The 16,893-nt window shown below is 41.3% G+C and overlaps 1 protein-coding gene and 1 pseudogene across 8 annotated transcripts in view; one reads left to right on the top strand and one right to left on the bottom strand.

Annotated features, from left to right (window-relative positions):
* Positions 1 to 16,893, top strand: part of AXDND1 (axonemal dynein light chain domain containing 1) — a 188,441-nt gene that overhangs the window by 87,563 nt on the left and 83,985 nt on the right. For 7 of the 8 annotated variants that reach the window (XM_058443024.1, XM_058443025.1, XM_058443023.1 and 4 more), the window contains one exon: positions 6,243 to 6,385. The exons of the other annotated variant lie outside the window; for it this stretch is intronic. In XM_058443024.1, the coding sequence (XP_058299007.1) occupies positions 6,243 to 6,385 (143 nt within the window). The remainder of the gene's footprint in view (positions 1 to 6,242; positions 6,386 to 16,893) is intronic. 8 annotated transcript variants of the gene reach the window in all.
* Positions 12,949 to 14,743, bottom strand: LOC116473880 (heterogeneous nuclear ribonucleoprotein A1-like; annotated as a pseudogene).

Here is a 16,893-nt window from a genome sequence, read left to right as displayed (position 1 = left end):
AACTCATCATTTAGCATTAGGTGTATCTCCTAATGCTGTCCCTCCCCACTCCCCCAACCCCACAACAGTCCCCGGAGTGTGATGTTCCCCTTCCTGTGTCCATGAGTTCTCATTGTTCAATTCCCACCTATGAGTGAGAACATGCGGTGTTTGGTTTTTTGTCCTTGCGATAGTTTACTGAGAATGATGTTTTCCAGTTTCATCCATGTCCCTACAAAGGACACGAACTCATCATTTTTTATGGCTGCATAGTATTCCATGGTGTATATGTGCCACATTTTCTTAATCCAGTCTATCGTTGTTGGACATTTGGGTTGGTTCCAACTCTTTGCTATTGTGAATAGTGCCGCAATAAACATACGTGTGCATGTGTCTTTATAGCAGCATGATTTATAGTCCTTTGGGTATATACCCAGTAATGGGATGGCTGGGTCAAATGGTATTTCTAGTTCGAGATCCCTGAGGAATCGCCACACTGACTTCCACAATGGTTGAACTAGTTTACAGTCCCACCAACAGTGTAAAAGTGTTCCTATTTCTCCACATCCTCTCCAGCACCTGTTGTTTCCTGATTTTTTAATGATGGCCATTCTAACTGGTGTGAGATGGTATCTCACTGTGGTTTTGATTTGCATTTCTCTGATGGCCAGTGATGATGAGCATTTCTTCATGTGTTTTTCGGCTGCATAAATGTCTTCTTTTGAGAAGTGTCTGTTCATGTCCTCTGCCCACTTTTTGATGGGGTTGTTTGTTTTTTTCTTGTAAATTTGTTTGAGTTCATTGTAGATTCTGGATATTAGCCCTTTGTCAGATGAGTAGGTTGCAAAAATTTTCTCCCATTCTGTAGGTTGCCTGTTCACTCTGATGGTAGTTTCTTTTGCTGTGCAGAAGCTCTTTAGTTTAATGAGATCCCATTTGTCGATTTTGGCTTTTGTTGCCATTGCTTTTGGTGTTTTAGACATGAAGTCCTTGCCCACGCCTATGTCCTGAATGGTATTGCCTAGGTTTTCTTGTAGGATTTTAATGGTTTTAGGTCTAACATATAAGTCTTTAATCCATCTTGAATTAATTTTTGTATAAGGTGTAAGGAAGGGATCCAGTTGCAGCTTTCTACATATGGCTAGCCAGTTTTCCCAGCACCATTTATTAAATAGGGAATCCTTTCCCCATTTCTTGTTTTTGTCAGGTTTGTCAAAGATCAGATAGTTGTAGCTATGCGGCATCATTTCTGAGGGCTCTGTTCTGTTCCATTGATCTATGTCTCTGTTGTGGTACCAGTACCACGCTGTTTTGGTTACTGTAGCCTTGTAGTATAGTTTAAAGTCAGGTAGCATGATGCCTCCAGCTTTGTTCTTTTCGCTTAGGATTGACTTGGCGATGCGGGCTCTTTTTTGGTTCCATATGAACTTTAAAGTAGTTTTTTCCAATTCTGTGAAGAAAGTCATTGGTAGCTTGATGGGGATGGCATTGAATCTATAAATTACCTTGGGCAGTATGGCCATTTTCACGATATTGATTCTTCCAACCCATGAGCATGGAATGTTCTTCCATTTGTTTGTATCCTCTTTGATTTCATTGAGCAGTGGTTTGTAGTTCTCCTTGAAGAGGTCCTTCACATCCCTTGTAAGTTGGATTCCTAGGTATTTTATTCTCTTTGAAGCAATTGTGAATGGGAGTTCACTCATGATTTGGGTCTCTGTTTGTCTGTTATTGGTGTACAAGAATGCTTGTGATTTTTGTACATTAATTTTGTATCCTGAGACTTTGCTGAAGTTGCTAATCAGCTTAAGGAGATTTTGGGCTGAGACAATGGGGTTTTCTAGATATACAATCATGTCATCTGCAAACAGGGACAATTTGACTTCCTCTTTTCCTAGTTGAATACCCTTTATTTCCTTCTCCTGCCTGATTGCTCTGGCCAGAACTTCCAGCACTATGTTGAATAGGAGCGGTGAGAGAGGGCATCCCTGTCTTGTGCCAGTTTTCAGAGGGAATGCTTCCAGTTTTTGCCCATTCAGTATGATATTGGCTGTGGGTTTGTCATAGATAGCTCTTATTATTTTGAGATACGTCCCATCAATACCTAATTTATTGAGAGTTTTTAGCATGAAGGGTTGTTGAATTTTGTCAAAGGCCTTTTCTGCATCTATTGAGATAATCATGTGGTTTTTGTCTTTGGTTCTGTTTATATGCTGGATTACATTTATTGATTTGCGTGTGTTGAACCAGCCTTGCATCCCAGGGATGAAGCCCACTTGATCATGGTGGATAAGCTTTTTGATGTGCTGCTGGATTCGGTTTGCCAGTATTTTATGGAGGATTTTTGCATCAATGTTCATCAAGGATATTGGTCTGAAATTCTCTTTTTTGGTTATGTCTCTGCCAGGTTTTGGTATCAGGACAATGCTGGCTTCATAAAATGTGTTAGGGAGGATTCCCTCTTTTTCTATCGATTGGAATAGTTTCAGAAGGAATGGTACCAGTTCCTCCTTGTACCTGTGGTAGAATTCAGCTGTGAATCCATCAGGTCCTGGACTCTTTTTGGTTGGTAAGCTATTGATTATTGCCACAATTTCAGAACCTGTTATTGGTCTATTCAGAGATTCAACTTCTTCCTGGTTTAGTCTTGGGAGGGTGTATTTGTCGAGGAATTTATCCATTTCTTCTAGATTTTCTAGTTTATTTGCATAGAGGTGTTTGTAGTATTCTCTGATGGTAGATTGTATTTCTGTGGGATCGGTGGTGATATCCCCTTTTTCGTTTTTTATTGCATCTATTTGATTCTTCTCTCTTTTCTTCTTTATTAGTCTTGCTAGCGGTCCATCAATTTTGTTGATCTTTTCAAAAAACCAGCTCCTGGATTCATTAATTTTTTGAAGGGTTTTTTGTGTCTCTATTTCCTTCAGTTCTGCTCTGATTTTAGTTATTTCTAGCCTTCTGCTAGCTTTTGAATGTGTTTGCTCTTGCTTTTCTAGTTCTTTTAATTGTGATGTTAGGGTGTCAATTTTGGATCTTTCCTGCTTTCTCTTGTGGGCATTTAGTGCTATAAATTTCCCTCTACACACTGCTTTGAATGTGTCCCAGAGATTCTGGTATGTCGTGTGTTTGTTCTCGTTGGTTTCAAAGAACATCTTTATTTCTGCCTTCATTTCATTATGTACCCAATAGTCATTCAGGAGCAGGTTGTTCAGTTTCCATGTAGTTGAGCGGTTTTGAGTGAGTTTCTTAATCCTGAGTTCTAGTTTGATTGCACTGTGGTCTGAGAGACAGTTTGTTATAATTTCTGTTCTTTTACATTTGCTGAGGAGAGCTTTACTTCCAACTATGTGGTCAATTTTGGAATAGGTGTGGTGTGGTGCTGAAAAAAATGTATATTCTGTTGACTTGGGGTGGAGAGTTCTGTAGATGTCTATTAGGTCTGCTTGGTGCAGAGCTGAGTTCAATTCCTGGATATCCTTGTTAACTTTCTGTCTCGTTGATCTGTCTAATGCTGACAGTGGGGTGTTAAAATCTCCCATTATTATTGTGTGGGAGTTTAAGTCCCTTTGTAGGTCACTGAGGACTTGCTTTATGAATCTGGGTGCTCCTGTGTTGGGTGCATATATATTTAGGATAGTTAGCTCTTCTTGTTGAATTGATCCCTTTACCATTATGTAATGGCCTTCTTTGTCTCTTTTGATCTTTGTTGGTTTAAAGTCTATTTTATCAGAGACTAGGATTGCAACCCCTGCCTTTTTTTGTTTTCCATTTGCTTGATAGATCTTCCTCCATCCCTTTATTTTGAGTCTATGTGTGTCTCTGCACGTGAGATGGGTTTCCTGAATACAGCACACTGATGGGTCCTGACTCCTTATCCAGTTTGCCAGTCTGTGTCTTTTGATTGGAGCATTTAGCCCATTTACATTTAACGTTAATATTGTTATGTGTGAATCTGATCCTGTCATTATGATGTTAGTTGGTTATTTTGCTCGTTAGTTGCTATAGTTTCTTCCTAGCCTCGATGGTCTTTACAATTTGGCATGTTTTTGCAGTGGCTGGAACCGGTTGTTCCTTTCCATGTTTAGTGCTTCCTTCAGGAGCTCTTTTAGGGCAGGCCTGGTGGTGACAAAATCACTCAGCGTTTGCTTGTCTGTAAAGTATTTTATTTCTCCTTCACTTATGAAGCTTAGTTTGGCGGGATAGCAAATTCTGGGTTGAAAATTCTTTTCTTTAAGAATGTTGAATATCGGCCCCCACTCTCTTCTGCCTTGTAGAGTTTCTGCTGAGAGATCAGCTGTTAGTCTGATGGGCTTCCCTTTGTGGGTAACCCGACCTTTCTCTCTGGCTGCCCTTAACATTTTTTCCTTCATTTCAACTTTGGTGAATCTGACAATTATGTGTCTTGGAGTTGCCCTTCTCGAGGAGTATCTTTGTGGCGTTCTCTGTATTTCCTGAATCTGAATGCTGGCCTGCCTTGCTAGATTGGGGAAGTTCTCCTGGATAATATCTTGCAGAGTGTTTTCCAACTTGGTTCCATTCTCCCCATCATTTTCAGGTACACCAATCAGACGTAGGTTTGGTCTTTTCACATAGTCCCAAATTTCTTGGAGGCTTTGTTCATTTCTTTTTATTCTTTTTTCTCTAAACTTCCCTTCTCTCTTCATTTCATTCATTTCATCTTCCATCAGTGATACCCTTTCTTCCAGTTGATCGCATCTGCTACTGAGGCTTCTGCAATCTTCGCGTAGTTCTCGAAACTTGGCTTTCAGCTCCATCAGCTCCTTTAAGCCCTTCTCTCCATTGGTTATTCTAGTTATCCATTCTTCTAATATTTTTTCAAAGTTTTTAACTTCTTTGCTATTGTTTTGAATTTCCTCTCGTAGCTCAGAGTAGTTTGATCGTCTGAAGCCTTCTTCTCTCAACTCATCAAAGTCATCCTCCATCCAGCTTTGTTCCGTTGCTGGTGAGGAACTGCGTTCCTTTGGAGGAGGAGAGGTGCTCTGTTTTTTAGAGTTTCCAGTTTTTCTGCTCTGTTTTTTCCCCATCTTTGTGGTTTTATCTACTTTTTGTCTTTGATGATGGTGATGTACAGATGAGTTTTTGGTGTGGATGTCCTTTCTGTTTGTTAGTTTTCCTTCTACCAGACAGGACCCTCAGCTGCAGGTCTGTTGGAGTTTACTAGAGGTCCACTCCAGACCCTGTTTGGCTGGGTGTCAGCAGCGGTGGCTGCAGAACAGCGGATTTTCGTGAGACCACAAATTCAGCTGTCTGATAGTTCGTCTGAAAGTTTTGTCTCAGAGGGGTACCCGGTTGAATGAGGTGTCAGTCTGTCCCTACTGGGGGGGTGCCTCCCAGTTAGGCTGCTCAGGGGTGAGGGACCCAGTTTAGGAGGCAGTCTGTCCGTTCTGAGATCTCCAGCTGCGTGCTGGGAGAACCACTACTCTCTTCAAAGCTGTCAGTCAGACAGGGACCTTTAAGTCTGTGGAGGTTCTTGCTGAGTTTTGTTTGTCTGTGCCCTGCCCCCAGAGGTGGAGCCTACAGAGGCAGGCAGGCCTCCTTGAGCTGTGGTGGGCTCCACCCAGTTCGAGCTTCCTGGCTGCTTTGTTTACCTAAGCAAGCCTGGGTAATGGCGGGCGCCCCTCCCCCAGCCTCGCTGCCGCCTTGCAGCTTGATCTCAGACTGCTGTGCTGGCAATCAGCGAGACTCCGTGGGCACAGGACCCTCTGAGCCAGGTGCGGGACACAATCTCCTAGTGTGCCGTTTTCCAGGCCCGTTGGAAAAGCGCAGTATTGGGGTGGGACTGACCCGATATTCCAGGTGCCGTCTGTTTCCCCTTTCTTTGACTAGGAAAGGGAACTCCCTGACCCCTTGCGCTTCCCGAGTGAGGCAATGCCTCGCCCTGCTTTGGCTCGCGCACAGTGCGCTTCACCGACTGTCCTGCACCCACTGTTAGGCACTCCCTAGTGAGATGAAACCGGTACCTCAAGCAGAAATGCAGAAATCACCAGTCTTCTGTGTCGCTGGGGCTGGGAGCTGGAGACCGGAGCTGTTCCTATTCGGCCATCTTGGCTCCAACCCTTTTTTTTTTTTTTTTTTTGAGACAGAGTCGTGCTTTGTCATGTAGGGTGGAGTGCAGTGGCACTATCTTGTCTCATTGCAGTCTCAGCCTCCTGGATTCAAGCAATCCTCCCACCTCAACTTCTGAGTAGCTAGGACTACAGGTGTGTGCCACCACTGTCGACTAATTTTTTTATTTTTTGTAGAGACAGGATCTCACCGTGTTGCACAGGCTGGTCTCAAACTTCTGGGTTCAAGCGATCATCCCACTTCAGCCCCCCAAAGTGCTGGAATTAGAGGCATAATGCACTGCACCTGGCCTTGGGTTAATTTTTATATAGTGTGTGAGGTAAGGCTCTAATTTCATTCTTTTGCATGTGGATATTCAGTTGTCCTAGCACCATTTATTGAAAATAACATTCTTCCTCCATTTGATAGTCTTGCATCCTTGTCAAAAATCAGTTAACCAGAGATATCTGGGTCTTAAGCCTATTCTACTCATGTGTATGTCCTTGTGCCACATTGTCTTGATTACTCTTGCTTTATAGTAAGTTTCAAAATCGAGAAGTGTGAGTCCTCCTACTTTATTCTTTTTCGTGATTGTTTTGGCTATTCTGCATCTCTTGAAATTCTATATGAATTTTATAATCAGCTTGTCAATTTCTATGACGAAATCAGCTTTTGATGGGGATTATGTTGCATCTGTAGATTTGTTTGGGGAGTATTGCCATCTTAACAATGTTAAGTCTTCCAATCCATAAACATGGATTTTTTTTCAATTATTTAGATATTTTTCAATTTCTCTTAACAATGTTTTATAGTTTTCTGAGGAGTTTTATATTTCTTTTGTTAAATATTTTTTTAAATATGTTATTCTTCTAGATGATGTGAATGAAAATTTTTTCTCAGTTCTGTTTTCAGATTTTTCACTTAAAAGTGTATAGAAATAGAATTGATTTTGTATATTGATCTTATATCCTGCCATGTTGCTGAACTCATTTATTAGTTCTAATAGTTTCTGGTTTTTTGTGGACGACTTAGGATTTTCTGTTTATGAGATCATGTTATAGTGAAGAGAGGGTTTTACTAGTTTCTTGCCAATCTGGATTCTTTTTTTTGAGACAGAGTGTTGCTCTATTGCCCAGGCTAGAGTGCGGTGGCGTGATCTCAGCTCACTGCAACCTCTGCTGCCTGGGTTCAGGCAATTCTCCTGCCCCAGCCTCCCCAGTAGCTGGGATTACGGGCATCCACCACATGCCAGGCTAATTTTTGTATTTTTAGTAGAAATGGGGTTTCACCATGTTGGCCAGGCTGGTCTCGAACTCCTGACCTTGTGATCCACCCATCTCAGCCTCCCAAAGTGCTGGGATTACAGGCGTGAGCCATGGTGGCCTGGATTCTTGTATTTATTTTTCTGGCCTAATAGCCCTGGCAAGAACCTCCAGTACAATGTTGAACAGAAATGGTGGGAGTAGATATTCTTGTCTTATTCTTGTCCTTAGGGGGAAAGCATGAGTCTTTCCCCATTAAGTGTGATGTTAGCTGTGGGTTTTTCATAGATGCTTTTTATCAGGTTTAGGAAATTCTGTTCTATTCCTATTGAATTCTTTTACATGAAAATGTGTGGGATTTTTTAAAAAATGCTTTCTCTGTATTCATTGAGATAATTGTGTGGCTTTTGTCTTTTAGTCTATCAATAGGATATATTACATTGATTTTTGGATATTAATCCAATCTTCCTTGCCTAGGATAAATCCTACTTGGGGCTGGGAGTGATGGACCATGCCTGTAATCTCAATGCTTTGGGAGGCCAAGGCAGGAGGATTACTTGAAGCCAGGAATTTGAGACCAGCCTGGGCAACATAGTGAGATCCTGTACACATAGCTACATAGCTACTCAGAAGGCTGAGGCAGGAGGAGGCCTTGAGCCCAGGAGTTAGGGGCTGCAGTGAGGTATGGTCACACCACTTTACTCCAGCCTGGGTGACAGAGAGAGACACTGTCTCAAGAAAACATAACCTACTTGATCATGGTATATAATTCTTTTTATATGTTTCTAGGTTTGGTTTGCAGGTATTTGGTTGAGGAGTTAGCATCTATAGTTATAAGATATATTTATCTGTAGCTTTTCTTTCTTGTGATATCTTTATTTGGTTTTGGTGTCAGTATAATACTGACTGATGAAATGGGCTGGGAAGATTTTCCTCCTTTTCTGTTACTTTGGAAGAGTTTGTAAAGAACTGGTGCTAATTCTTTTTGAATGCTTGATAATATTTATTGGTAAAGCCATCTGGGCCTGGGCTTAGCTTCATAGGTATGTTTTTGATTACTGACTTAACCTGCTCTTTAAGAGGTCTATTTATATTGTCTCTTTTTTCTTGGTTTGTTTTGGTTGTCTGTATATTTCAAAAAAAAGTCCACTTTATAATCCTTTTTATTTCTCCACAGTTGGTAGTAATGCCCTAAAACTTTTAAGTTTCTGATTCTAATAATTTGAGTCTTAATTTTTTCTTGGTCAAACTAGCTAAAGGTTTATCAATTTTGTGGATCTTTTCAAAGAACCAACTTTTGGTTTTCTTGATTTTCTATATTGTTTTTCTATTCTCTATTAATTTTCACTGATATGGCTTGGCTGTGTCCCCACCCAAATTGCATCTTGAATTTCCACATGTTGTGGGAGGGACCCGGTGGGAGATAATTGAATCATGGTGGCAGGTCTTTCCCATGCTGTTCTCATGACAGTGAATAAGTCTCACAAGATCTGATGGCTTTATAAGGTAGTTTCCCTGCACAAGCTCTCTCTTTGCCTGCTGCCATACACTTAAGATGTGACTTGCTCCTCCTTGCCTTCCACCATGATTATGAGGCTTCCCCAGCCGCATGGAACTATAAGTCCAATAAAACCCTTTTCCCATATAAATTATTCAGTCTTGAGTACGTCTTTATCAGCAGAATGAAAATGGACTAATACAGTAAAGTGGTACCAGTAGAGTAGGGTGCTGCTGAAAAGATACCTGAAAATGTGGAAGCGACTTTGGAACTGGGTAACAGGCAGAGGTTGAGATGGTTTGGAGGGCTTAGAAGAAGACAGGAAAATGTGGGAAAGTTTGAAACTCCCTAGAGACTTGTTGAATGGCTTTGAACAAGATGCTAATAATGATGTGGACAATGAAATCCAGGCTGAGGTGGTCTCAGATGGAGATGAGGAACTTCTTGGGAACTGGAGCAAAGGTGACTCTTGTTATATTTTAGCAAAGGGACTGGCAGCATTTTGCCCCGTCCTAGAGATTTGTGGAACTTTGAACTTGAGAGAGATGATTTAGGGTATCTGGCAGAATAAAATTCTAAGCAGCAAAGCATTCAAGAGGTGACTTGGGTGCTGTTAAAGGCATTCAGTTTTAAAAGGGAAACAGCATAAAAGTTTGTAAAATTTGCAGCCTGACAATGCGATAGAAAAGAAAATCCCATTTTCTGAGGAGAAATTCAAATTGGCTGCAGAAATTTACTTAGGTAATGGGGAGCCAACTGTTAATTGCCGAGACTATGGGGAAAATGTCTTCAGGGCATGTTAGAGGTCTTCTTGGCAGCCCTTCACATCATAAGCCTGGAGGCCTAGGAGGTAAAAATGGTTTTGTGGGCTGGGCCCAGGGTCCCCATGCTGTGTGTAGCCTAGGGATTTGGTGCCCTGTGTCCCAGCTGCTCTAGCTGTGGCTGAAAGGGGCCAACATAGAGCTCAGGCTGTGGCTTCAGAGGGTGCAAGCCTCAAGCCTTGGCAGTTTCCATGTGGTATTGAACCTGTGAGTGTACAGAAGTCAAGAACTGGGGTTTGGGAACCTCCACCCAGATTTCAGAGGATGTATGGAAACACCTGGATGCCCAGGCAGAAGTTTGCTGCAGGGGCAGGGCCCTCATGGAAAACCTCTGCTAGGGAAGTGCAGAAGGGAAATATGGGGTCAGAGACCCCACACAGAGTCTCTACTGGGGCAGAGCCTAGTGGAGTTATGAGAAGAGGGCTACTGTCCTCCAGACCCCAGAATGGTAGATCCACCAACAGTTTTTACCATGCACCTGGAAAAGCCACAGACACTCATTGCCAGCCCATGAAAGCAGCTGGGAGGCTGAACCCCACAAAACCACAGGGTTGGAGCTGCCCAAGACTGTGGGAGCCCATCTCTTGCATCAGCGTGACCTGGATGTGACACATGGAGTCAAAGAAGATCATTTTGGACCTTTAAGATTTGACTGCTGTCCAGGCGCAGTGGCTCATGCCTGTAATCCCAGCACTTTGGGAGGCCGAGGCAGGCGGATCACCTGAGGTCAGGAGTTTGAGACCAGCCTGGCCAACATGGTGAAACTCTATCTCTACTAAAAATATAAAATTAGCCTGACATGGTGGCATGCACCTGTAATTTCAGCTACTCAGGAGGCTGAGGCAGGAGAGTCACTTGAACCTGGGAGGCAGAGGTTGCAGCGAGCCAAGATCGCACCATTGCACTCTAGCCTGGGCAAGAAGAGCAAATCTCTGTCTCAAAAAAAAAAAGATTGACTCTCCTCCTAGATTTTGGACTTGCTTGGGGCTTGTAGGCCCTTTGTTTTGGCCAATTTCTCCCATTTAGAATGCCTGTATTTACCCAATGCCTGTACCCCCTTTGTATCTAGGAAGTGACTAACTTGCTTTTGATTTTACAGGCTCATAGGCAGAAGGGACTGGTCTTGTTTCAGATGAGACTTTGGAATGTGGACTTTTAAGTTAATGCTGAAATGAATTAAGACTTTGGGGAGACTGTTGGGAAGGCATGGTTGGTTTTGAAATGTGGAGATGTGGGAGGGGCCAGGGACAGAATGATATGGTTTTGCTGTGTCCCCACCCAGATCTCATCTTGAATTCCCATGTGTTGTGGGAGGGACGCAGTGGGAGGTAATTGAATCATGGGGGCAGGTCTTTCCCATGCTGTTCTCATGGTAGGGAATAAGTCTCATGAGATCTGATGGTTTTATAATGGGGTGTTTCCCTACACAAACTTTCTTCTCTTGTCTACTTCCATGTGAGATGTGCCTTTCACCTTCTGCCATGATTGTGAGGTCTCTGCAGCCACGTGGAACTGTAAGTCCATTAAACTTCTTCTGTGAATTGCCCAGTCTCGGGTATGTCTTTATCAGCAGCATGAAAATGGACTAATACAGGAATCTACTACAGGAATAAGTTGAGAAATGCTAAGGACCTATCCTAAGACATGGGAATGGAGAAGAGGAAAGAAAAATAAGAGAGATTTTAAAAAAGTAGGCTACACAATTATGTGTGTGAGAGAGAGTATTGTGGGATGGCTGTGTTCCTGATTGGACTGTAAATGAGTCATCCAATTTATTAAGATTAGAGAATACAGGAGAAGGAAAAGTATGGGGAAGGGAGATTATGTATTTAGTATTAAACATACTGACTTTCAAGTAGCTATGGCACAATTAAGTGGACTTGTTCAACAGGCATGTCAGGAATGTGAGAGAAAAATCTTGGATGAAATTTTGGAAGACACCAGGCACGGTGGCTCAAACCTGTAATCCTAGCACTTTGGGAGGCCGAGGCAGGTGGGTCACCTGAGGTCAGTAGTTTGAGACCATCCTGGCTAACACGGTGAAACCCCATCTCTACCAAAAATACAAAAATATTAGCCAGGCCTGGTGGCGGGCGCCTGTAGTCCCAGCTACTCTGGATGCTGAGGCAGGAGAATGGCGTGAACCCAGGAGGCAGAGCGTGCAGTGAGCAGAGATTGTGCCACTGCACTCCAGCCTGGGCAACAGAGTGAGACTCCGTCTCAAAAAAAAAAAAAAAAAGTAGCCAGTCATGGTGGTACATGCCTGTAATCCCCACTATTCAGGAGGCTGGGGTGGGAGAATCGCTTGAACCTGGGAGGCGGAGGTTGCAGTGATTGCACCCTTGCACCCCAGCCTAGGGGAGAGAGCGAAACTCTGTTTCAAAAAAAAATAAAAATAAAAAAAAAAAGAGGCTGGGCGTGGTCGCTCATGCCTGTAATCCCAGCACTTTGAGAGGCCGAGGTGGGCAGATCACGAGGTCAGGAGATCAAGACCATCCTGGCTAACACCGTGAAACTCTGTCTCTACTAAAAATACAAAAAAAAAATTAGCCGGGCGTGGTGGTGGGCGCCTGTAGTCCCAGCTACTCGGGAGACTGAGGCAGGAGAATGGCGTGAACCCGGGACGCAGAGCTTGCAGTGAGCCAAGATCGTGCCACTGTACTCCAGCCTGGTCGACAGAGCAAGACTCCGTCTCAAAAAAAAAAAAAAAAATTAAAAAAACCATTTTTTGGAAGATACTAGTATATGTGTTAGTTAAAGCCAAGACTTTTTGATGAGATCACCTTGGGGGAAAAATACAAAATGGGAATAACTAAGGACTAAGAATGGATCCCCAACATTTTAAAGGGTAACGAGAGATAGTAGAACAATAGAGGTAGGAGGAAACCCAATAGAATTGAGTCATAAGAAGCCAGCTTTGGCTGCATCCCATGTTTTGCATAATTTTTATTATTTAGTTTAAGACATAGTTTTTTTTTGTTTTGTTTTGTTTTTAAAGACATTTATTCAGCATCATGATCAGACTATTACATTTAGCAATCAACAGCATGGGTGCAAAAAAAAAAAAAACTACATTAAAACCCTTTGTTGGAATGCTTTACACTTTCCACAGGACACAAACTAAAATAACCTGTTATAGAGTTAGTCACAAATACAGTCAAGTTTTTTGCCCATACTCATCAGTATTTGTCTAAAACATGTCTTCTTTGTAGCACCTAGGCCCTGCTACCACTGTGCTTGGCTGAGTTCACAAATCTGTTGTAACCTGTAGCTTCCCTGTCACTTCTATGGATCTCCTCTCCTGCTAAGCTTTGTTTCCTAATTAAAATCTGCCACTGCCATAGCTACTGCTGCTACTGGAACCGCCATAGCCACCTTGGTTTTGTGGTTTGACAAAGTATTGGCCTCCACCACCATGGGGGCCAGAACTTCTGCCTCCAAAGGTTCCTCCCTTTGTGGGTCCAAAATTTGAAGACTGATTGTTATAATTGCCAAAATCATTGTAGCTTCTACTACCTCCAAAATTGCTTCCACTACCACCACCAAAGCTGCCTCCGCCTCCGTTGTTATAGCTGCCACTCCCACCATAGCCATTGCCCTGGCTTCCATAACCCTGTCCAACACTTCTATAGCCTCTGCTTCCTCTAGAGTAACCAGGGCCACCTCCTCCATAACCACCATCATTACCAAACCCATTATAGCCATCCCCACTGCCACCATATCCATTACCACCACAGCTGCCACCAAAGCCATCACGACCACTGAAGTTTCCTCCATGACCAAAGTTGTCATTCCCACTGAAACCACCTCCATGACCACCACCAAAGTTTCCAGAACCACTTCGACCTCTTTGGCTGGATGAAGCCCTAGCCATCTCTTGGTTTGACAGGGCTTTCCTAACTTCACAATTGTGGCCATTCACAGTATGCTATTTCTGAATGACAGTTTTATCCATGGAGTTATGGTTGTCAAAGATTACAAAGGCAAAGCCCCTTTTCTTGCCACTGCCTCAGTCATGATTTCAATCACTTCAATTTTTCCATACTGTTCAAAATAATCTCTTAGGTGATGTTCTTCAGTGTCTTCTTTAATGCCGCCAACAAATATCTTTTTCACAGTTAAGTGGGCACCTGGTCTTTGAGAATCTTCTTTTGAGACAGCTCTCTTTGGTTCCACAACTCTTCCATCCATCTTTTGTGGCCTTGCATTCATGGCTGCATCCGCCTTCTCCACAGTGGCATATGAGACAAACCCAAAGCCCCTGGAGCGCTTGGTATTTGGATCTCATTACCACACAGTCCATGAGTGTTCCTCATTGCTCAGAATGGCTCCTCAGGCTCTCATCACTTGTTTCAAAGCTCAACCGTCCAATGAAGAGCTTCCTCAGCTGTTCGGGCTCTTTAGGAGCCTCTGACTTAGACAAGATGGCTGGGAGAAGAGAGACTTTAACGATGCTTCTTCGGCGGCGTCCAGGGGCAGAAAGGCAAGACAGTTTTAAATTTCCATTGTGGTTTGTCTTTTGACTCAGGATTATTTAGAAGATGTAGTATTTACTTTCCAAATATTTCGAAATTTGTTTTAGTTTAGCTTCCCCATACTTCATGCTATTTTTGTGTTTCAGTTCTTTTTACATACTTAAATCTCACAAGACATTATTATTCTTATTTCATATAGTCAATATTCATTTAGATTTATCCACATATTCATATTTTCAATTTGTCTAAGAAAGATACAAGTATTCAAATACAATAACCATAAAAAAGCTGAATTTTTGCTTGTTAAGGAGGGGAGAGCTGTAATACCATGTACAACCTCTCTGAACAAAGCAAGAGATAATCACACGGAAGCATGGAATTCCAAGACTGAAAAACTTCAAGAAAGAAGAGTATTTAGAGATCGTTTTACTTTCAGCCATGGATACCTTGTATTTGGAGTGAGGCTGTTACTTGATTGACTTTCAGGCATGTGGTAACCAGAATAGGATTGTTGCTAACTGGCTGACATTCTGAAGTGAGGAAATATGGGCTGATTTTCTCTTTTTTCTTTTCTTTTCTTTTTCTTTTTTTGAGACAGAGTCTTACTCTGTTGCTGAGGCCTGAGTGTAGTCGTATGATCATGGCTCACAGCAGCCTCAAACTCCCATGCTCAAGTGATCCTCCCACCTCAGCCTCTCAGGTAGCTGGGACTACAGATGCATGCTGTGACTCCTGGCTAAATTTTGTAGAGACTGGATTTCATCATATTGTCCAGGCTGGTCTCAAACTCTTGGGCTCGAGTCATTCACCCACCTTGGCCTCCCAAAGTGCTGGGATTATAGGCGTGAGCCACCACGCCAGGCCGATTTTCTTTTTTATTTATAGCTTCATAGTTAAGTTTTATTTAAACTTTAAAGAACATATAATTTTAAGATTCTTAAATAATTCGAAGCCTTAGAACAATATGGAAAATCCTCCAAATTGTTTATGAACCCAGAAAACCATAATGTCAAAACACAATAAATATAGTACAAATAAACCCATCAATTTTCTGTTATTTATGACAGTAGGTGTAAACATTCTAAATAAAATAATAATTATTATTATAGCTTAGCAAAGATTAAAAGCAAAACATTTTAACCAAGTAGAATATATTCCAGGAATGCATGAGCAATTCAACATTAGGAAACTGACCAGCATAATACATTTCATAAAAATATTAAGAGAAAAAACTGTATGATCATAAAAGAGATGCTGCAATTGTATTTTTAAAATATAGCAGTTATTCTCAAGAAAAAGTCTAAATTAAATATCCCTAGAAAAAACTGCATAAATATAATACTAAAACAAATAAAAAACCAATAGTAATACCATGAATGGAAAAACACTAAAACTTTATAATTAACCTAACAAAATAGATGAGGATGCTTGATATCAATATTTTTTTTTTTTGGTGGTTCTAGAAAATGAAATAATAGAATAAAGTAAAATAACAGATATGAATATTGGAAAAGAAAAGATAAAATATTTCTTTGTGCTGATATTATAGTTATATACTTAGAAAATCTGGAACTATAGGAAAAAAGATTAAAATCAGTAAGACAGTTTGGTGAGGAGACTGAATCAGAATTAAATAAATAAAAGTAAATTGTTTTTCTCTACTTAAGCAATAAAGGACCTAAAAATGAGAATGGGAAAAATATTTCCAAGCCATTAGTTTTTGTCACCTCAAGAATACATTTTTTAAAGGAAGGACTTACCTATAATGTCCAGGCTGGCTGGCCTTGAACTCCTGGGTTCAAACAATCCTCCTGCCTCAGCCTCCCGAGTAGCTGGGACTACAGGTGCATGCCACTATGCCTGGCTAGAATACATTTAGTTGTTTAAAAGACATAGGTTCTATAGGAAGAAAATTATATATGTATTATAATACATTTTCATAATATAATTCTTCTAAAATTAATACATAGGATAAGATAATATTTATACAATCAAAATAAATGCTCAAGAAAAAGTTTAAAATTGATTTTGTGATTACTTGTTTAGGGCTTGAGTCTATGGCCAAAGAATAACTGATCTTTCCCTTTTGCGAATTTGTAGAGTAAGATCTTTTTATTCTCATATTGCTCCCTTCCTACATTCGCATTTGTCTTTCTGGGATAATTTTCTTTTTCCTTGAAGAAATCTCTTCGGTATTTTCTATAGTGGTGGGTCTGCTGATTATTTTTTGTTTAAAGGCTTGCTTTCTTTTCTCTTCTTTTCTTTCTTTCGTTTTCTTTCTTTCATTTTCTTTCCTTCCTTCCTTCCTTCCTTTCCTTCCTTTCTTTTTTCTTTTTTCTTTTTCTTTTCCTTTTCTTTCTTTCTTCTTTCTTTCTTTCTTTCTCTCTTTCTTTCCTTCCTTCCTTCTCTCTCTCTTTTTCTTTTCTTCTTTATTTCCCTTCCTTCCTTCCTTCCTTTTTTATTTTCTTTCTTTTCTTTCTTTCTTTCCTTCTTTTCTTTCTCTCTTTCCTTCCTTCCTTCTCTCTCTCTTCTTTCTTTTTCCTTCCTTCCTTCCTTCTTTCTTTTCTTTTCTTTATTATTATTATTATTATACTTTAAGTTCTAGGGTACATGTGCACAACGTGCAGGTTTGTTACATATGTGTACATGTGCCATGTTGGTGTGCTGCACCCATTAACTCATCATTTACATTAGGTGTATCTCCTAATGCTATCGCTCCCCCTCCCACCACCCCCACGACAGACCCCGGTGTGTGATGTTCCCCACCCTGTGTCCAAGTGTTCTCGTTGTTC

The sequence above is a fragment of the Hylobates moloch genome, unplaced genomic scaffold (genome assembly GCF_009828535.3).
Source record: "Hylobates moloch isolate HMO894 unplaced genomic scaffold, HMol_V3 SCAFFOLD_8, whole genome shotgun sequence".
In the NCBI taxonomy this organism is placed as follows: Eukaryota; Metazoa; Chordata; class Mammalia; order Primates; family Hylobatidae; genus Hylobates; species Hylobates moloch.
The sequence above is the reverse complement of the archived record's forward strand: the minus strand, read 5'-3'. Positions and strand labels throughout refer to the sequence as shown.